General features: G+C 45.1%; 1 protein-coding gene across 3 annotated transcripts in view; it reads left to right on the top strand.

Annotated features, from left to right (window-relative positions):
- The window catches only part of dag1 (dystroglycan 1), a 49888-nt gene that overhangs the window by 16023 nt on the left and 11220 nt on the right, over positions 1-22645 (top strand). For all 3 annotated transcript variants that reach the window (XM_085776770.1, XM_085776772.1, XM_085776771.1), the window contains exon 2: positions 11619-12430. In XM_085776770.1, coding sequence (XP_085632896.1) covers positions 11969-12430 — 462 coding nt within the window. In that variant the 5' untranslated portion in view covers positions 11619-11968. The remainder of the gene's footprint in view (positions 1-11618; positions 12431-22645) is intronic.

Here is a 22645-nt window from a genome sequence, read left to right as displayed (position 1 = left end):
TTTAGCTTGGCACAGAAAAAAAAAATCCCGGCCGTGGTACCTTTAAAACCCTGCCAGAGAGTTGGAGGTCACATTGCTCAGTCCGTAAGGCTATCAGCCGTGGCCTGCTATTATCATAGAGATAAAGAATGGAGCCTTGGAGCTGAGACATCTGCAGTGACCGTGGAGGGACTTAGAGGTGGAGGGAGAGGGAGGGGAGATCCAAAGATACTGACTGGCTGGCTGCAGTGAATTATGGGCTTTGTGGGTTAAAAAATAAATAAATACATAAATAAAAAAAACTTGCTGACTGACTTCTGGCAGAGAAAATGAAATGTTGTAGGAGTGACTTGCTTCCTGCCTGCATCACTCGCAGCACAACTGGCTGTTACTGAATGACTCAGGAACACTAAATGTGTAACTGCCTAACGGACTGATGGAGTGAATAAGTGGCTCACACGCCGTCAGGCTGACTGGCTTACTGTGTGAATGATACCTTGCTGACTCGATAGATGAAGAAATGTTGTTGCTGATTACTGACCTGTTGGCAGTAACACGGTGTTTGACTGGCTCAGACGTAGGTTTCTGATTAACAGTGGGCTGACATGACCCCTCCGCACAGAGTGACGCAGTTATCACAAAAAAAGGTAGTACTAAAAAATGATCATTCATCTACTTAAGTATTAAGACTCATATCTCATAACGGTTTTCTTACATCACTGGTCCCCTAGTTCTCAGCTGTATCTGCACATGTATTGATATGCACCATTTGTTGAGAAGTTGGGAACATGCACCCACAAACTGAAATAAGATGGGTTTTTTTTGTTTTTTGGGGGGTTAAAAACATAAATTGCACATTGCTATTCACATGCACATTTGAGTTGTAGATACTGGTTGATATTGAATATTGTGATGTTTCATGAGTAGTGCTAGAGCGTCATGTGCTGTTTTTCATAATATCTGGGGAATGTCGGACACATGATACGTAACATATAAATCAACATAATAAAAATGACATTATGTTAAATTAAGTGAATTAATAGTTGAGTTGTGGTACACCTGGATGGTGCATGTTGAGAGAGGATTTGAATTAAGTTGAAACATTTAATCAAAATATGAGCAAAATCACAATCTGGTTGAGATCTGTCTAAAATAATTGTAACGCAATAACCCTAATTTAAAGTAATGCTTACAGGCTGCTATTTTTTCTTGCTGGTATCTACAGTATGTGTATATATAAGTGATGCTGTCTGTTCCCTCTGGCTTATGAGCAGATTTTGCCGACTGGTTAGTTTTCTGCCTGGTTGTGTATTTATAACTCGGTGGTGTAAGCCGGAGAGGACAGACACGGAGATGAGAATTGATGACCTGCATCACCAGGGGATGGAAAGCGATGGCTATCACTGCAAACTCATCAGACGAAATGTGCACACACACACACACACACAGGGACACAAAGTCATACACACACAACACAGATGCATGTAGCCTGGCAAACACGTAATGCGAGGGGACACAGAGCAAACGAATAAAGCAACAACATACTTGTACGTGTACACACACGCACACACCCGAGGAATAGCTGCCATTTGTTGCAGTATCCAGGTCAGTGCAGCATGTGCAAACATGAACTATATTATCGGAGGTGTACCTGCACATGGCTGAGCCAGATTAGTTGTGTTTATCTTAGAGGAAGAGACGAGAGACGTGTTTACATTATGAAGTGAAGTGGAAAACCTGCCAAGGCTGAAGGGGCGGGGGGAAATCAAACTCGGAGCACCTGAGGGCTCATGGGAAAGATCTCAGCCTGTTTACCACAGAATATATATGTGCTTGAGAGTCTCACAAATCAGTGCAGTTTTTCCTGTCAAATATTTAAAACTGACTAATTACAGTTTCTAGCATCTGTGATCCTGACATCTCAGTGTGATAATTTTGCACTTTTTGACTTTTCAGAGCGACATGCAGCTGTGTTGATGAGGCTCCATCAACTTCCATCTGTTTGGTAAAAGCCTTACTGATCAGTCTAATGGATATATGTACATGAAAAACGACATCCAGTTGAATTACTCTTATTGTGCGGTTTTAGCATCTAAAGTAAAAAGATGGAGCCCACATCTACTCTGGCGTCTTAACTATGTGTAGGATGGATTCATCTGTCTGTGGCACTGAGTGTCAGACTGTTTCATCTGAAATGAGAGGCCTATTCCCATAATCACATTCATAATATCAAAATAAAGTGTATCGTCTTAGTCATCTCATGGAAATAGCTTCGTATCCAAGCAAAGAGCCGGCTGTGTTTCTGAAAATGGCTCCGTTTATGATTTACAGACCGGGATGAGTTTTTACTTTCGCGTAATTTACCACTGTATTTAAGTCAAAGTCTAAAAATAGTGGCTGTTGGGTTATTTACCCCGATCAGAGCTGTCAGAGGGAGGGGAGGGCAGGAGCACAGTCGCAGGGAATTGGATGGCACCTGGGAGGGGAAGTTCACGGATTGAAGCACACTCTCGGATTAAAGGGCACAGATTAGCAAGTCTGCAGTGCTGTCTGAAGGGTTGAGGGGCGTCAGTGTGTGTGTGTGTATGTGCGTGCGTGTGTCTGTTGGAGCATATAGAAGCTCTCGTGTTGCCCGGCTGTCACTTTCTGTCACACTAGCAACTGTCCCCAGCTGTCTGTCTCACAGACACATGAACACACACACGTGACCAGCTGCCCCCAGCTGTCAGGGTATCGCAAGTCTTAGTTGGTGGTCTCAGTAGGAGGGTCTCTCTCTCTCACACACACACACACACACACACACACACACACACACACACACACACACACACACACACACACACACACACACACACACTCTGTGATATCGTGCTCAGTTCAAGGTCTGCATGCGCTGTCAGAGTGCCATACCCCTGTGTTTTTGTTGAGCGCATTCACACAAGTTTCACACAACACACTTAAGTTAACAAGACAGACACACACACACACACAGATAAGCGAGAAAGTGCGAAAACACAACTTCAGCAGTCTAATTGGAGTGAAATGTAATTACTCCTGCTACCTACACATTCTTTAACAATAATTGTGTTTCCCCCCTCTCTCCCTCTCTCTCTCTCTCTCCCCCTCTGTTGTCTATCTCTGTCTCTCTCTCTCTCTCCCACCACTCCATCTCTCTCTCGGACTGTTAATTCTTTCATGTTTCATTTTTGCAGCCATTGCAGTGTTATAATTAGCCTTCTGAGATGCGCAAAGCATCGCGGCACTTTCCCCTCATGAGCTGTTAGCCTTCACATGCACAAACACACATGCACACACACACACACACACACTGTACGCACGCATACATCCTTGCACACACACACACACACACACACACACACACACACACACACTCTGCCTCCCTCTCGAAAAGCCTATGAGCTTTGTAAGCGAGCGAGCGAGGAAAGCGCTGATGCTTCGTCGTTCCAAAACACAACTCTAATCAAAGTGGACGTGTGTTTGGCTGCGTTCGCAAAAGAACCGCAATTCCCATGATTCTGCCCCGCTGGTTTCATTTTTTATTTATTTAATTTTTTGGTCCGCTTTGAATGCAATCTTCATCTCGAAGAACTTCAAGCACGGCTGAGGCTTGCGGGGCCACAAAAATGTTTTGTAAAGACGAACGCGAAGCTCCACGCTACAGGAAATTAAATTGAAACCTTCACTTTATTATGAACTGATATTTTCAAACAGCAGGGAAGTTGATCTGTTTCTTTCATCTCCACAAAGTTCATGTGATTTGAATTGTTTCCCTAATGTCACACTTGAAGGTAACAAAGCGGGGTTCGGTCGCCACAACAACTGGGGCTGGTGCTGCACGGGCCTCTTGTGGAAAGACGATCCTGTTTGGAGATGAAAATGATTATTTGATAAGGATCTTGTTTTTGCAGATAATAAAATACATCCCAGTCACTGCAGTTGATCTGTGTAACACTAGACTACACACCCACCCACCTCCCATAGTTGTATTTTTGGGAACACTGGGAGGTCCGGAAAAGCCGTCCCACCCTACACCCATGTGAGGCCACTGACTCCCCGTTGTGTCTTTGTTCATCTGGAGTTTAAAACAGCATCCACGCCTTGATGATGCTTTGATTGATTTATTTTTTTTAGTCCCACTGGAGCAGAATGGAACTGAAAACACAGGAAGTAAGTCAAAACAAAAACAATGAATGATTTTGCTCCACTTACGTAATTTCCATACGCTTGACGTTCCGCTAAAACATGAACGAGGCATTCACTTCACGTCAGCTCACTGGCTCAGATTTTCTATACATATGCAAATACATCTGTGCCTCTCATCATCCAGCACGACTGGACATCTGCATGCCCCAAAATGGATGCTGCACCCTGATGTGTGGTGTTAATTTCAAGATAGATCATATTTACAACATCTGAGCCCTGTCATGACCCCCCACCACCCAAGAGTCTGGTCTGAGGTGATGTTGGTGTTTTCTTGTCCTTCTGTTGTGTTTTTTTTTACCCAGAACTCCCTCACGAGGCAGGTTCACATCTGTTTCCAACTGTCCTTTGCCAAACGCAGATTTCTGTAACTCCGGTATCAAAGCCGCTGCCGACCAAGGAGCGGCCGGATGTTTCTTCAGGGAGATGTTATTTTAGTTGCTGCTGGATAGTTCCTGTAATTTCTCAGAAATCAGTGTTTTTAGTTTATGGTAGGATGTCGGTTTCTCACCTCTCTGACATGCCGGTCGTTTGTTCCGCTCATGCCCACTGCTCACCTCTTTTGTTCTGCTCTTATCTGCTACCAGTGATTTTCTGGACTACATATTCTGTATTGCGATATTTAAGATTGATTGTATCAAGATATTAAAGATCCCATATCGTACTGCGATGTCCTTACGTGTATATATAGTGTGATAAAGAACTCCTGAGAAAAGAGATAGAGAGAGAGAGATAAAACTAGTTCGTGAAACCATCAACATAGCGTTATGAAGAAATTCTGTGGGAAAAGTGTAAAACTGTTATCTGTTATCTCCTCCTCACCCTCCCTCTGCTACCTGCTTCCTCTCCTCGTTTCCTCTCCGCTTTGAACACTGTTGATAACTCACTGAGCTGTTGGGAGCGTTTTCAGGCTCAGCCGGTTCAGTGCTGGCATGACACACAGGCCTTCTCCTCGCCGCCTTATGTTCACACATATGGCCCATCCGCTCGCCTTAGTAGCAGCTAACAGGGTGTGCCCCCCCCGCCCCCCACCCCCTTATCCACCCAGACTGGATGGTGGATTTGCAATATGATTGATTTCATTTCTAGGACTGTATTGCGTTGGACTGGAGCTGGATCTTCTTGGTTCCTAAACTCCGCCGAGTGGGGAATCTGAATTTATCCACTGTAAATTTGTTTTAGACAAACATGCGTTTGCACAGATTGTTCAGTTGCTGAGGTCACAGGTCAACACTGAGATTCCTCCACGCATTTTCAATAATGAGGTTGAAATCAACACAAATACTAAGTGTCTCCTTTTCTCTGTCTCTCTCTCTCTCTCTCTCTTTCTCTGTCTTTCTCCTACACTCAGTATAAAAGAACAATGCTGATTCCTTCTATCCTCACACCACAGAATAATCTCACCCTCCTATTTACACATTTGCAAATCACTCCTGGTGAGAGAGCCAGCTAAGTACCTAAAGTGTGCCTAATCTCCGTGCTAAATATCTAAATCTTATTGTAAAGGTAAACCACAATGTAATCCCAGTCTTTTTTCTCTGATCTCTTTTTTTCTTTCATTGGCTGCAAAATAAATACAACCTGCTGTTCGTCACAGCGGGGGAACTCTGCAGATGCGCCGCTCCTGCTCTAAGAAACAAAAAAATAATATTGTCTGTTTCATGAGTGTGATTAATGAGCGGGCAGATCTGAATTTAAAATTGGTGTGTGTTAGAGTGTGTGTGTGTGTGTGTGTGTGTAGCTGCAGTAGTATTTGTGTCCTGCATGGCGTCAGTGTCAACCTGTCAGTCTGCTGGAGCTTCCTCAGGAATGCGATCATTTTTAGAAACTCTCTCTCTCCCTCCCCCTTCCCTCAGTTTCTCGGCCTCTCTCGTCCTGTCTGAGCCAATAATAGAGGCATCAGCTGTGACTTTGGGGCGACTGAAAGGTGACGTGAGGAGAGAGGGAGAGGGAGAGTGAGAAAGAGAGAGCCGAGGAGTGTGGAGTGAAAATGAGATTGAAGGAGTAACAGAACTTTAAAGTGAGAGATGTCTATCTCTCTGATTGGCTGCCTACCTGGGGAATTCCTCTCCCCTAATTGGCTGCTGAGTGGCGTTTCTGTCTCCTTATTGGTGGTTGAGGGGATTTCCAGAAGAGCGATTTCCTCCGAGGTTTAAACTGTCTCACTGCTGCTCCTATGTTTGTGTACGGAAACCAGTGAAAATATGCAACATAAGTGATACAGTGGTACTTCTGGGTAATTTTAAAACTTTATTGCTGCAGTCTAACCATACAAGACTCCACAAACTGGTTTGCATCAGTCTGGCTGATGAATATATTGAGGTTTTGTTCAGTAGACTGTGAAGTTTATGTATAATCCATGTTGTTGTGTCCCTGTTGGATTAGATTTCATTAGATTTGAATCTAATCTAATCTAACAGGGACACGACAACATCGATAAATACATAAACTTCACAGTTTTCTCTGTTCCACTCCACATCTCGCGCTGTGTTCAGATTTTAGCAGCTGTCTGAGGTGTTGGACGTCCTGCCGCTCGCCCTCTGTTGAGAAAATGCTAAAGCTTCACAGTGCACTGAGCCTGTTAAGTCAGAAACACTGTGTGTGCGCGTGTGTGTTTTCCTCTCATGGGAAGGCATCAAAGCCTCTCCAAAGATTTTTACCTTCGGTGCTTCCAGACCTTTTCCATCACCTCCTTTTTCATCACACCCCAGCAACAGCATTAAAGTCTCTCACAAGCCTCATGATGCTGCCCATGATGTCGCCTTTATCCCCCTTCCAAACTAACAGAGGGGAAAAAAGGACAGAGACTGTCACCACTTGGATGGAATGTGCAGTTTGGTCTCAAACAAACAAGCTCCAAAATGGGAAAATAAACGGGGGAAATGGGAAATATCTGGACTTATATTATACTATGTATGTTGCAATACCCAAAAAAGCTGTGGGTGTGCAGTAAATATAGGCAGTAAAGTTTGTTAATGCATAAAGATGAGGAACAATGAAGTATATTGAGCTTTGAAAGCTACGAGTTAAAGTCATACTTTGCTCCAAAATTGTTCCATAGCTACAGTAACTAGGACGCCTGTCTCTGTTGTCTGTAGACAGTTTTATTCGCCTCATGAGCATTAAACTTGGCCGATGCTGATCATGAAAAATGCCACTTATCAACCTCTTACTATGATACAGTTTTAAAACTTTAAAACCTTTGAGTTTTCAAACTTCTCTAAAGGGAATGTACAGCAGTGGTGATACACAGTGTGTGCCACGCCTGTCTGGCCATCATCATCCAGTGGACCCACACTGACACCTTGAGCATCTTTTTTAGATGGTCGTACCCTTTCCTGATGCTCCTCAGCAATAAAAATAAATATCCAGACATGACACCAGCTCCCCTGCAAACAGCCCTCCCCTCTCCCAACCTCTCTGCTATCAGGTTGCGAGGACATCTTTATAAATAAACAGTACACCGGACACTCGCATGCTTCTGCTGCCTCTCTTCCTCTGCGGGGTATCCAGTGGACTTGGACAGGGAAATGGGGGAGAGGTGGTCAGTGGTATAGGGAGGTAAAGGAGAAATGGGTCTGGGGGGGGAATTTGGGGGATGAGATACAGGCTCTAAAAGCAGAGAAGGACTGGGAGGTTTGAGGGGATGATGATGAGTTCTCATTTCTAATCGGTTACAGGACGTGATGTGAAATCTATAGTTAGCAAAGTGCAGAGGTATTTCCCCAAAGATAGCTGAAGTGTGTTTTATGCCTCGTTACTCGCTAACATTTACAGCTTGCAAAAACGTCTGGCTAATTGGCACGGGTGATACCACACCCCGGTCATCCTGCAGTAATAATCTGTGCCACTCTTACAAATAAAAGACTGCTGGGCTGCTCTCCATCTCTGCAGCCTGTGGCCACTATGTACAGGATATCTACTGTGCTGTTACTATTGACTGAAAGTTTACAATCCATTAATTCATCATTGAAGTGTTGTTTCTTGAGAAGATAAATGCCAAACACTTTCTGGAACCTTCAGAAACCTTCACATGTGAGGATTACGTAATTGAATTTTCTCTGTTTTGTCTCATTGTAAATTAAGACCTTCTGGGATCTGGATCGTTGCCTGGACAACTGGAAGATGTTGTTTTCGCCTTTGTGAACTTGTCACAGACAGTTTTCTGACTAATTTGTCGAAAAACAGGAACAAGTATTCAAACAAACGCCCAAGTTGTGTATACAGAAGCTGAGATCTTTGACTTAAAGTTCTGTATTTACTCTTTTATGCAGTGGTTTTAGAGAGAATATATTAACCTACAAGCTTTGTCTTTTTTTTTTTTTAAAGAAAATCATTAGCCGCTATAAAAACACTAAACATTAACTTTAACACTAAAACTAAGCAGCAGAAGTGTTAGAGGGTGACTTTGAACCCCTGTAGTGAACACACTACTCTTTGTATTCAGTAGAAACATACACTATTAGTCTGATAACCCCCCCAGCCCCCTCCTTCCATTTAATTACTCCTGGTTTTGTAAAGCCAAGATAAAGACGGACAATTATGGAAACGTGTTTGAACGTGCCGCTCAGCTCTCTGTTTCACTTGGACTGAGTGTGAGTTACTATGTGTGACCACTATCACAAAATCAGTCGTCTGAAGGACATCGCATCGGCTCAGAGCTCCAGGTTTCTCTGAGTGCAGCAGTTCAGAGCATCTGAGCCTTGCTAAGATTTTAGTCGGCTTTTCCCCCCACCCACACAAACATGGCCAACATGTGGAGAAGTAAATCTCAGCTCTCACCGGCCAAGTAATCACAGGGGGAGAGAGACTGAGAGAAGCCTGACCAATAAGGAGGAGTGTCACGCGGACATCGTTAATTGCCCGTTGGGAACAAAGGTGTTGAGATGAACTAGTTTAAACCAACCAACCAACACACACACACACACACACACACACACACACCTCCCCATGAGTGGCCCCCAGCTTCTTTGGGCTAAATGGTGATCTTTTAGCCATGGGTAATGGCTACTCTCTCTATTTCGCTCTCTCTCACACAACACTCGCACACACGCGCACACACTTAGTATTTCTTTGATGTTTTCAACCAGCTCTCTTTTCCTTCCTCTTTCCTTTATTCTAAAATATTTAATTCTGATTATTTCTCTTTTGTATTTTTCTCTCTCTCTTCATCTCCATGCTAAATATCTCTCTTTCCTCATGTATCGTTCCCTCTGTGTCAAAGTGATCAATGCCGTCAGGTGGGTGGAGAGTGTTTGGGGTGGTGGTGGGCTGTGTTGTAAGTGTCAAGGTAATGACAGCTTTCTGTCCCACTCTTAAGTTGGAAGATTTCTCATCTCCCCCCCAGTCTTTTCTTTTACTTCTCTTCATTTGTGTGTGTGTGTGTGCGCCCCTCATTCTCTGCGATGACAGTGCTTCTTTATCCAGCGGCACAGACAAGCTCAGCGGGCCCTTTCATAGCGACACTCCTCCACCATCATCAGTCCTATTGTCACACGATGAATAGACAGGGCTGAGTTTTTGATAGGTAGGTGAGAGAGAGAGAGAGAAGGAGGGAGGAAGGGAGGGAGGGATGGAAGGGGGGGTAGGAGAAGAGTAGGAAAAAAGGGCTTGAAGGAGAGAGAGAAGGTGTGGTGTACTGAAGTCTCTGGAGGAAGAGGGGAGAAAGGGGAGGACAGGAAGAAGAAGAAGAAGGAAAATGATTGGGTTTTTTTTTTGAGACAGGAAAGCTGTGCGATGGAAAAAAAAAAGACCCAAAAAAAAGAACTAGAAGACATCCTGAGAACAAGAGAGACAGGGAGAAGCAATGGAAGAATGAGTGAAAGCATTAAAAAGGAAGGGAAGCAGAAGACAGAAGGAACAACAGTGGAAAAGGCAATAAGGGGAAAGGGGAGACAGGAGGGATGTAGCCTGTGGCAATGCAGTTGAAGGTAGTCGACATGAAAGGGATGGAGTTTATCCCTGTCAGCCATCTTGGACTACTTTTGAGAGAGCTTGGTAAAAGTTTAATGCCGTAAATAGTTCTGTAAATTCCAAGGTGACATCAATAAAAAATAAAATTCAAAAGGGGAAAAAAAAAAAAAAACAATCTTTGCATTTTGACTTTCAGAAAAGCCTCTCCCCCAAAAAATGTGTTAAGTCGTAGAGGAAGGAAGGAACATGATGTAGAGTCAAAGCTTCCTGAGAGTTGACTCCTGGGATAAAAGCAGCAGCAGCAGCAGCAGCAGCAGGGAAAGAGAAGCCGCAGCACTTGTGATTAAAAACAAAGTTTTGTCCCAAAGGTGAAGCTCGGCAAGGACGAGCGAGCAACAAGAGAGAGTCTTTTTGTTTTCCGTCGGTCAAAAGCTACCTGGGAGGCCTTGTTGTTGTTGCCGGGGGGAGTCCCGTGGTGATTTCACTTTCTCCAGCGGGGCATCTGCTCCAGGGCAGAATGGAGTCACCGTAGTGGAGAGGGGGGTCGCTCTCTCTCTCTTGCCCTCTTTTCTCTTTCTCTTATTCTTTTTCTTTCCTGTTTTCTGTCCATCTCTGCCGAACGAAAGCCCTCAGGGGAAATCATTTGAGATGTGTGACGCGCACACACACACACACACACACACACACAGTTGGGCAGGAGGGGATCCTCTCCTCCATGAAAGAGCTGAGTGAATAACAAACCCCTGAGTCCGGCCCTCCTCTCTCACTCACAATGGACACTAACACACACGCAGTGGCTCGCACATCAACACTTTCTCTCTCTCTCTCTCTCTCTTCATCCTTCCCCCACTCACACCTACACACACACACACGCACACTGAGTTTGACCCCTCGCACAATAGCGAAGGCATGCATTCATTAGCAGTTCCAAGAAAGCTTTGACTGGTTGGGCATTGTTCGGCTAATCCAAGGTCCCACCGTATATCACCTTCACTCTCTCCCTACCTCCATCCATCCATCTTACTCTCTCTCTCTCTCTCCATCACTTTCCCCTTTCTCTCTCTCTTTTCTCTTTCATCCGCTGCTCTGACGTTAGTTTAAAAAAAGCAGTTAAAAGTGCGTGAGCTTATGGAAGAGAGAGGATGAAAGTGAGTGGGAGAGAGAGGCAGAATTGTTAAAAGAGACTAATCAGATTACCCCACAGCATTGATAATATTACCCCCACCGCACCCCTCCCCCCTCCCTCCTGCCACCCCCCCCTTCGTGATGGATTTCTATCGACAATGAGATTTGTGTGGCGTGAATCAGTTTAAGGGGCTGAACTGATCAAGAGGATTGACTCCTGATACAGTGCGAAGCATTTCCCTTCTATCTTTTAAAATGTTTTTTTTTAAAGCCGAGGTGTTGAGGTTTTGAAGCTGAAATGTTTCCTTAAGTTAACTGTCCTAACCAGTGTCCTCTGTCTCCCCCCCCTCCTCCCTCCCTCCTGTCTGTCTCCTCCACAGATCTCAAAGGTGCCTGGCGCAATGGGACTCCTGAACCTCTGAGGGGCGAGGACACAAAAGGCTGAGGGGAAGAGGCAGAATAAAAGAGGACAAAAGAGGAGGAGGAGGAGGAGGTGGAAGAGGAGAAGAAGGAGAAGGAAGGAAGATTCTTCGCCTGACGCCAGACCAGAAGAAGAGCCTTTGGGCAGAAGGAGTGGGCGGAGAAGGACAGGGGAGGGAGGGAGATTTGAAAGGAAGGATTTGCTCTATCTGTCAGGGGTGCATGCTCCCCCCTCAGTCCCCCCTTCCCACGCGGACATCCTCCTCCTTATTTTTTTTTCCCTAGTGACAGGACGACAAAAGGCGAAAGAATGCACAGCGCCCTAAGTTTGGGACGCCTCGGGGCGAGCAGGGGCCTGGATGTGAGACTACCCAGGACTAGAGCCTTGCTGCTGGGCTTCCTTCTCGCCGTGTCGGGCCTTCTCCACGCACCGGCCCGCGCCGACGTGGAGATCGACGTGCTGGGCGAGATGGTGCTGATGGAGGCGGGCGACCGGGCGGGCGAGAGGGAGGGAGGACGGAGCGACCTGGAGGCCTCCATGCAGTCCTCGCTGCTGAGGGAGTTCCAGGAGGTGACGGAAGGTATCCGGGCGATGGAGGACGTCGCCATGCGAAACGGTGGCGAGATGATGATGGCGGCGGCGGCGGCGGCGACTCAGCAGAACGCGGCGACGCCCACTGCCTTCCCAGACTCCTCGGCGGTGGTGGGTCGCATCTTCCAGATGAAGGTGCCAAACCAGATGGAGGACATTTACCTGGGCGATATTGTCAAGGTGAGTCACGACCCTCCGTGTTTAACTCACTTTCTTTGTCTGGGGTCCTTCAAAGTCAACACGGCTTCTTCCTTTAAATCCGTTTTCTGTCCTGATCTCACTTAAACTTAAACTTAAACTTGAACGTTTGATGTAAGTGACAGAAAACTGGCTCAGACGTGGAGCTTCAGTTGGAGCCCAGAGAGGTCAAACTCCTGTCAGATCCCTTACGAACAAACTGTCTCCCATCACACAAACCCACAGAGATTTTTGTGGGTGCTTTGGCTTCAGCAGGGGAAGTACTGCTGAGTAACAAAAAAAAAAATTCCTGTCGATACCAACCAGAGCTACAGAGCCTGTAAGATTCCTCCAGTGTTTTTCAGCCGTGGTCCTTTAACACCTCCAACAGAAGTCAGGTTCTTCAGCAGCAGACCTCAGGAACATGTCAGCAGGGAAAGACTTCAAGTATTAAACTGATAAAAGTTATGTGGAGAATATTTTTTGAGCTGCAAGAGAGGGTCTGAGTGTTCGACTCAACATCTCAACATTTTAGTTTTCATGTCTACTGTGAGAGTGGTTTAGTTTTGGAGTTTGTTATTAAAACAGAAGAAACTCCACTGAGCTTTTTTTATCTTTAACTGAAATACTGATAAGCTAAAAAACAAGCATGTATTATATAACCTAAGTTTTATTTTTCTTGTTTTGACAATTAGCTCTATATTTCAACTGTGTTTGAACTCATTTTCTCAGTCTGTATGATCTACAGAGCAGCATTTTGCTCCTTGTGTTGTGTTCAGGTTTCACCATGAGTAAAGAGTTACGATTTAAAAGGCTCTGTCAGCTTTCACCTTTTTCTAAGATGTATAATTTCTAAGATGTAACATGACTCCCTGTGTGGCTGATGTTTATGTGGTTTGTCAGATCACAGATGATCTGGCTGTTTATTTCAGAGGTGTAGAAGAAAACCATGAAATAATGAAACAACCCAACTAAATTACATCACATGAACACCTTCACCTGCGTTAGAAAGCCCACTGCTCCTCCCTGAACGCACATAGAGCTCATTTCATCTTTATTTTGAGCCACTCGACATTTCAGGTTCATCCAGATATACTGTATACTGATAGAATTTTCATGTCAAGTTTAAATGATTATGATGATAAAAACTATCCCAAACATAAAGACGTCATGGGTGTGTGTGCGTGTGTGGGGTTAACTCCATATGAACAAGAACAGGGAGGAGCCATTTGCCAAAAAAAGAAAATATGTCAGTGAAATAATGCAAGCAAGCGCCGTCGCTCAGAACCTGCCCCGAGGCAACACGACTCAGAGGCCGCTCAGAGCAGGCGCCCTTTTTTTAATTGCACTGCATTTTCCACGATGGCCAATTCTCTCTAATATAGTATGTGGCCACGCACACACACACACACACACACACACACACACACACACACACACAGTCCTAACCCCACCTCTTCTTCCTCTTTCCTCTCTTATTAATTCCCTCTATCTTCCTCTCCTCCTTCGACCAGGCTCTCAGACTTTACCTCCAGCTACAAATTGAACTCATCCTTCTCCATCACTTCCTCTTCTCCACACACACACACACACGCACACACACCTCCACTCTCCGATTGTTCCAGACACATTTTTTACCCCCCAACATTATTATATTATTTATACTATTTCATCCTTCCTTTCTTTTTGCCCTCCTCGCCTCTCTTTCCACACCCACTGCCTCCATCTCCTCCATCCTGCCATCACTCGCTTCTTCATGTTCATCCATCCTTCCTTCCTTCTTTTTTCTTCTTTTCTTTATCACATGTTCACTTTTAAACCCCCTATCTTCTCTCACCCTCCTCCCTCCTAATCTCCCCCTTTATCTCCCTCCATCACATTCCAGTCTTTCATATCCTGCCACTTGCTTCCTCTCCTCTCCTCCCGGCCTCCATCACCCCACCCCCATTTTTTTTTCTTCTGCTTTTAAGCCTTATCTCTCTCTCCACTCCCCATCCCTTCCTCCCTTGCTCCTTTCTTCCATCCCTGTCAAATCGCATCAGATCATATCAATCAAGTTCCCCAGTGACGAGCCCCATGAAAATACACTCGTACTTGAAACTTGCCTGAAGAAGGCGCAGTTCATTTACACACCAGCTACAGCGAAGACGTTAAAAATATCACATCGGCAGCAGACATTCGGTCTCTGTCCAAAGCGTGGAGTTTGTTGTTTTGTTTTGTTTAGTTTCTTTTGTCTGCTCTTTGATTTTTCACTCATCTCAACTGTTTTTGTTCAGGTCACACCCGACTGAACCAGGATATTTGCAGAAGTTTTAGTTGATCAGAGCCGACTGGATACAGCCGCGTCCTAACACATGATGTGTTCCGTGTGGACTCTGTCTGGGAATTTAAGGGGACACGTTGTATATTTCATGCGACAGCTGACATGAAACCCACTGGGTCAGTCGCCCGGCTTATGTAAGGCTTGTGGAAATGAGGATAAAAGGAGGATGAGGATGTTAGTTCTTATAATTTACCCGTCATGATGGAAGCCTCTTCTTTTTTTTTTATCTCTGCCACTTCCTCTGATCTGCTCATCTCTCCTCTCACATTCCTCCCTCTGTCATCACCTCTCAACTCTTGTTCCTCCTGATCTGTCCCCACCTGCCTCCGCAGTCACGCTCCACGCCTTCTCCTCCTCTTCCTCCTCTCCTGATTTTTTTTTTTTTACCCGGCTCATCTCATCTTTCTCTCTATCACTGCTTCCACCTCTTCCTCTGTCACCCCTCCCTCCTTCTCCGTTTGTCCCGCAGACGAAAGCTGTTCCTCCAAACCTGATTATGTCTGTCTCACTGTAAGCTGTGGGGCCTCCTATTAGAGCCAATAGGAGTTGACAGCGTGGGCAAAAAAAAGGAAAGGCAGAAGGATGGGGCAAAGTGTTAGCGAAGGGATAATGAAGAGTGGAGGAGGAGGAGGAGGAAGAGAGATGGAAGACATGGAGGTGTTTCTTTTTGATGAGGGGAGGCTTGAGCAGGGAACAGGGTCGTGACCTTAGAAGCAGCGGGTTCAGCGTTTGTGAGACTTCACGATGTTGCAGATAAAAGGTCACAGATTAGATCTGGACAACGTGTCCATGTGTCCTGTAGAAGTGCCTGTGTGTGTGAAAGACTCAACACCTCCACAGTGTGTTTGCACGTCCCCTCACTTTTCTAATTTCAACGTTCTTGACCCTCCTCCTCCATCACCTCTGCTCACGTCTTCCATTACAAATCTCAACACCCCTCCCCCTCCTCCTCCTCCTCCTCTTTAACTGTGAGTTGCCCCCTCAGGTATTTCGAAGGTCGGCGCTCAAGGTTGTGGAGTGAAAGGCCAAATCAATTTTTGCGCTTGGCGTTGCGCTCATACTAATGGCCTTTTCTTATGAAAATCTGCCAGAATCTGAGAGGTCTCTAGCGCCATGACAGCGCTGCCTGTCCATTCACCTTTTGCTGAGCAGTCTCAGCCCCCCCCCTCCCCGCCCTCCCCTGCCCTCCCCTCGCCAGTGAATACGGCGCCATTTATCCATTCACACGGCGTAGAGCTGTGGGTTCTCAGCCAGGGTGGGCAGAGATGTCAACCTCAGACGAAGAGGAGGAGGAGGAGGAGGAGGTTTTAAATAGGTTGTAGTGTGATTAAACCAAAATGAAAACAACCATGCAACACTCAAACACGACAGCATCTGTTACATTTTGCCGTGTCCAGGTGTACGTGCCTGTATTGTTGCAGCCTGTGTAAATTTTTTCAGGGCAGTTTGCCTCATCGCCTCTAGCAGCAGCTTCACTCACCACTGACTGGATGCTGAGTGAGAACTGACACGTCCATTCAGTATCCACCATGTCAGCGTCTTCTAAAGAGACAGACACCTCCCTCTTTCCATGTTTCCCTCTCCCCGGTTTGTAGAGGGAGGAAACTGGAAGACCTGAAAAGAGGCACACCTTAAAATGAAATCATGTTCTCCGAGTGTTTTTGTCTTTTACCCTGAGGACAAGTTCACCGTCAGCCACGTTAAATCTATCACCACCTACGAGTGGTGCTGTTGGCAACGGAAAGAGTTGCGTGATTTGTTGCAATAGCTTGAGAGAAGGAAAATGAATTATAGAACAGTAGAAAAAATACCTAATCAATGGCTAATGACGTCGTTCTCTCAGGTTTAAAAACATCTACGTAAATGAATCAGATGAATGTGGGCGGCTGTTACCGGCCCAGGTTAACTGTGCGTGGGAAACCCTGTAGCAGACACGTGTTATGGTGGGAAGCTGATTGCAGTCGATCGGTTGATAGTTTTTATCACCTCCATGTGAACAAAACGACTACATTTTGTGTGAGCGGAGACATTGTGTTAAAGTATAATTGTGGTTTTGTCGTGCAGAAACTCTCTTACCAGAAAAAATAAGGCCAATCTTTTTGTGTTTTTCTCTCTCTCTCTCTCTCTCTCTCTCTCTCTCTCTCTCTCTCTCTCTCTCTCTCTCTCTCTCTCTCTCTCTATCACTCACTCTCTCCTGGAGAGGATCTGTGATCAGTTTTAACCTTGTCTAAATGTTAAAGTGGATGATTTAAAACGTTTTAGTCTCGTGATAAATAAACAAAATGATTTGATGAAATGATTTCATCTACAAAAAACTCAGAGCTGCACACCTCAGATTTTTCCAACCGGGTCCTGTGTGGTGGTGGTGGTGGTGGTGGGGGTGAGTTGTGGGGGGCAGCGAGTCAGCGAGACAGTGGCGGTGCAGTGATAATTCACTCAGGTGAGGGGGCGGGACCTTTGCGGCTGCAGCATCTGTATGCAGGTGCTGCTGGGACTCACAGCCTGTGGCGGCTGCTTCCTTTACTGTTATTAATGGAAGTGGCGGCTAGGACGGGAGTTTCTGGCCAACAGATGAGTACTCTCCATAGCCTCATTACCACAATTACCAGCATAATTAGCTGATTGGCTGATGGGCTGGCTGGCAGGCAGCGAGCGAACCCCCTCCCTGCTTTACTCTCTCTCTCCCCTTTCATTCTAGGAAATAACTGACGTTAGCTGAAAATTTCTTTTGTACTTCAGTTCTCGGAAAAAAGCTAAATTTACAGTCCGACGATGTGATGTTCAGAGTGTGTGTGTGCACGCATGTGTCTATGCGTATGTTGCATATTCCTTTGTGAGTTTTTTTTTTTTTTTTCAATTGTGTGCTTGCATGCAGATTAAAAAGGGAGATACTCACAGCTAACCGGTTTGTAATTATTCTCTGTAAGCCCCCCACTCCCCACCCACCCACCCACCACCCATCCACTCTCTGTATCTTTGTCTTTCTCAATGTAACATCACACCCCAAAGCAAAAACCCTGGATAACACACTGTGTGTTTGGTGAAACACAGTTCTCCCTCTGCTCAAAATGACTGAGATCACACAAACACACACACACACACAAAGGAGATGGCTGCTATGCGCGCGTGTGTGAGAGAGAGAGAGAGAGAGAGAGAGAGAGAGAGAGAGAGACAGTCGGTGACTATGACACTAAGGCAAATATTGTGTGTGTGTATGTCTATGTACATACAAATGCACTCATGCACAGACGTATACTGTATGCATATTTGTGGGGGGTGTGTGTGTGTGTGTGTGGTTGTCAGAACACATTGACTGGCTGTTTGGATCGCTCTCCTCCTGATGAATGGAGACAGTAGCTTGCTGTTGTAAAGGCCTGTTCCCCCCGGGGGCATTTTGGTGGGAAAACTAACTTTCTCTTCTCCTCCTCCCTGCTGCGTCCTTCCCCCCCCTCTCCTCTCTATTCATTATCTCCTCCTCCTCCTCCTCTGCTTCTCTGTCGTTCACCGTCTCTCTGCCTCTTTCTCCCTGTCTTCCTGGCATCTTGTTAAGCTTCCACTCCTCTCTCTTCCTCCCCTCATCTTCTTCACCGCCTCTAATTGAAGGAACCCTCTTTTTCCTTCCTTTTCTCTCCTTTATCGCTGTCATTCTCTCTTCCTCTTCCACATCAGCAGGCCGTCTGTCTCTGCTTTCAGCTTCTTCTGCAACATAAGCAACAATTATTTTTCCTTCTTTCTCTTTCTCTGTACTTGTCGCTTTTCTCCAAGACTCCCTCCGCATTTTTTTTTTCTTCAACCACAACCATCACTCTGTTATTCCTCCCTCTTTTCATTCGTCTCATGTCTCCTCACAGTTTATTTTCTTTTTAAATTAAAATTTAAAAACTTCTTCTGATTCTGATTCTCAAGGCTCTCGTCTCATAATTCAGAGAGACAGACGACAACCATTCTTCCATTCTTTTGTCCTGTGTTAAAAAGTCCCTTTGTGCAGAGAGCTTCACCCTGCAGCTCCAGAGCTGTTAGCTGGCAGCGTAGCAGTGGAAAACTGGTATTAACAGAGCAGGAGGGAGGAGGCAGCCCAAAGATAAAAACACGCACACACACACACACACACCAGAACATATGAGTCACCCTAGCTGTATGCTAGCATGCTGCGATCGGTTTACTGCACCAGATTGGTGGTGGTGGCCATGTTGCTATGTAATTAAACATACAGCAGGCAAGCCCTTTTTTTTTGGATTCATATGTTCCAAATTATATGCTCCCGTAAACTTCATTCATACTTTGGTGTTTTCTCAGCTCCTCAGCTGAGGGTCAGTGTGTTTGACATAAGTTTCTGTCCCTGAGCTGAGGCTGATTTCTGCTGCGACTCACATTGATGCCTTCATGTCAGTGTTGGATTTCAGGCTGTAATTTCCATTTGACCTTTCGCACACATAATTACTGCCAAACAGCCACCGTTTGACTCGCTAACCTCCATAAGGAAAGTAGGAGAGAAAGGAGGGAGAGAAAAAAAAGAGCTAATGTGGTACTTTGGTGACCGTTGGATTATCGTAGAGGACGTCTCTTGCTGTTGTTATGGTGTGTCCCTCTGTAGCCTAGCAACCACAGCTTTTTGGACCAGCTGGTACCCTCCGAGCATGTTTGGTTGTCACCCAGACGGGGGAAGCAGGAGTTGCAGCGGGACGAGCTGCTTTTCATTGGTTTTCCAGGCTCAGTGAGGCCGGCCGTATTTGGTGTGTGAAGGTTACAGAAGCAGATTATATATAGATGCTGGAGCCTCTAGATTGGCCTATTAAGGAAGGCAATTTGTTGATCATTACTGGATGTCTTGCTGCAAAAAGAAAAAAAAAGAAAAACAGTGGCTAAAGGAGATCTCTGCAGTTTCTTTTTTTTTATTCGGGGAACTCAGTGGTTTAAAGTCTTCTCATGAGCTGCAGATGTCTTGTAAAGGTGATTATACACAGCAGCACTTCTCCCAGAGTGACAAGCTGGCTGAATGAGTCTTAACTACGCTGCTGTGTTCAATACCGAATCAAGCATTTTTCCTACAGTAACATTGTTCTAACAAGAGTTGTGTGTTCAAAACGCTTGAAGTCTCAATTTGGAACGAAACTCTCCGCGTTATTCCTCTCATCTCAAACCATATTGATTTTGTTTCAAGTGACCAGCCTCCATCTCTTCTTCAGGCTGTAGCCGCCCGCTGCTGCATTTCCAGCGCTTCACAAAAAGAAAGAGAGGGCCCTTCTATATCATGTCTCTCATTATCCCTAAGCAATGTGTTTAAGATTTAATGGTTTGTGTCGGCACTATGGCTCGTTAGCCGGATAAAGATAGCTAATGTTTTATTCACACGGCATCAAAGGAAAGAAGGGGGGATAATTGCTGACCTAGGGACAAGTGAGGGCCCGGCCGAGCCCTGCGTCATGAGGAGAAATGAGTGTGTTAGGGGCCGGGCGCTGTCAGTCTGTCGGGTTCCACCGATGAAGACGGTCGGAGGGGAAAAGGAGTCTGTCAAACATCTGATTGTAAAGACGAGTAAATCTAATTGTTGTTAAGTCCTTTTCATTTGCTGGTCAGGAGAACTGATGAGGACTTAACTTTGGATGACATGTGCTTAATTGTCAAATTTTCCTCCATTGTAGTTTTGTCACAATGGATTTAACAGTGTAGTGATGTGGCCTGGTGCTACTTTACTGTACCGTGACGACCTGTCAGTTAGCTCCTCCCACCACTCACAACAATGTGCTGCGTCTGTCTGTTTGCCTGTCTAACCACATGAAACATAAAGTACAAACCCACTGAGTCAATATGGTGGATTGGGATATTTGAGATGGACTGTGATATTAAATTGTGGGCATCGATCATTGGCCATGTTGATAATTTCAAGTAATTTTTCAAGCAAAAAAATGAGTTTGAGGGGCGGCGTTTAGCTCACTGGGTAGAGCTGCCGCCCCATGTTGAGGCTCAGTCCTCGATGCAGGTGGCCCCGGTTCGAATCCCGCGTCAGACAGCCCTTTCCTGCGTGTCATTCCCCCACTCTCTGCCTCCCCATTTCCTGCCTCTCTCTCGACTGCACTGCCCATTAAAGGCAATAAAAGCCCCAGAAATATATTTGAAAAAAAAAAAAAAAATAGTTTGAGCTTCTCAGTTTGGCGATGTTGCTCCTTTTCTTTGTTTACTGCGACAGTACACAAACACAACACTGTGGGCTGCTCTTCATAAATCTTCATAAAACATTTTTCAGATCACACAAATAATCAGTGTAGAAAATTTACACGAGCGGGAGCTGAAACAAATAGAAAAATAAATATTCATAACATAATAATATTGAAACTATTTCAATAACTGATTAATTAAATCATCTTTTAATTCATCTTGTGGAACTTTGTTTGGACTGTTGGTGAAAAAAGTCCATTCTTCAGGTCAATGCAGATGTGCTCTGTGAAATCTAATGGACCAAACAAATAGAATCAGTTCACTGAGAATGTGATCGAGGATTAATTGATTGTAAAAGCTGTGTAAGCAATCAGCTCTGTTCGGAGAGATTTGCAGAGAAAGAGATAATTTGCACAGCTATAACCAAAAATGAAAATCAGAAAAACACAGTGATAAAAGAAGAAGAGAATTAATCATGTAACTTCTGAGTATTTGTGCAACGAGTCTGGAGAACAAACGGATTTGTCTGTGCTTGTTTACTGCAACAGATGCACGGCTTAGTCTTTATTCTCAGGAAATAGTATTTGTATGGGCGTGCCAGAAAAATAAAGTGTGTGTGTAATGTGTATGCATGTTGTTACACCTTCCAGTGGGCTGAAGTTCCCCTCAAGATTTAAGATATTTACAAACATTTTCTACTGCTGATATTTGAGGTGTATGTGTGTGTCTGTGTGTGTGCTGATCATGATAGTGAGTAATTTTGGTGGGGCTGCAGTATTAGTCAGAGCTGAAGCTGAGAGTCTGCGGAAAATGAACCACTTGCTGAGACTGCGATACATTGCATGCATACACACACACAAGCAGGATTAAACAAATATGCACATGCATACACACATGTAAAAATACTATACAGTGTGCGGTTCTGTGTTTGTGTATCTATTAACTTAGTCTTATACTATATGTTTGCCCATCATACTCACTTTCTCCTCTCTCTGCTCTACCATCTCTCTCTCTCTCTCTCTCACACATTCACACCCAACATCTGTCTTGCCGGGACTTTGTTTAGGCTCCGCTTTATTTGTCTTCCGCCCGGTGTCCAGTGAAGCTCTGTTGGTAGTGAGGTATCGCTGTGTTTGCTAAGCCAAAAACTGGTCCTTGGACGACTGCTGCATAGGCAGCAAGCTGTGTGCTCGTCTCCTCGCCTGCCTTCTAGTTGTCCTTGTCACAACAAAACACACACACACACACACACGTACACAAACACACACTCTGCTACAATTATTGTCCTCCTCTCACACATACACACTCCCCCAGTCTTTTGACTTCACACATTCACACTGTGGCCGGAGATGACTAGCTTCTGTTGGCCTTTGAGAATCTGCTCATTGTTGTAAACTGCACGATTAAAAGAGAGAGAGAGAGAGAGAGAGAGCGGTAGAGAGGCATAGGAGTAGGCAGGGAGAGCTTTATAAGTTTTGCTGCAGGTCTTGGCAACCACTGGATGTGTGTGTGTGTGTGTGTATAGAGAGAGAGTAGGACAGCACAGATTTCATAGCTAAGAGCCCTCTCCATCATCGTGCCTTAACGACAGTATAATGGGGTTGTATTTGTGGATGAGTGTGTGCACGTGTGTGTTAATGGGAGCACATGTACAGGATTGTTTGCTCTCCTTGTTTATTGGGAGTCGTTTTCTGACACATCTACAAACGTCTCTCTCATACTGTGAACCAAACCTGTGA

The sequence above is a fragment of the Trachurus japonicus genome, chromosome 5, assembly GCF_045865225.1.
Source record: "Trachurus japonicus isolate A0001 chromosome 5, Traja_1.0".
NCBI classification, from domain to species: domain Eukaryota; kingdom Metazoa; phylum Chordata; class Actinopteri; order Carangiformes; family Carangidae; genus Trachurus; species Trachurus japonicus.
This window is presented reverse-complemented; position numbering and strand designations above follow the sequence as displayed.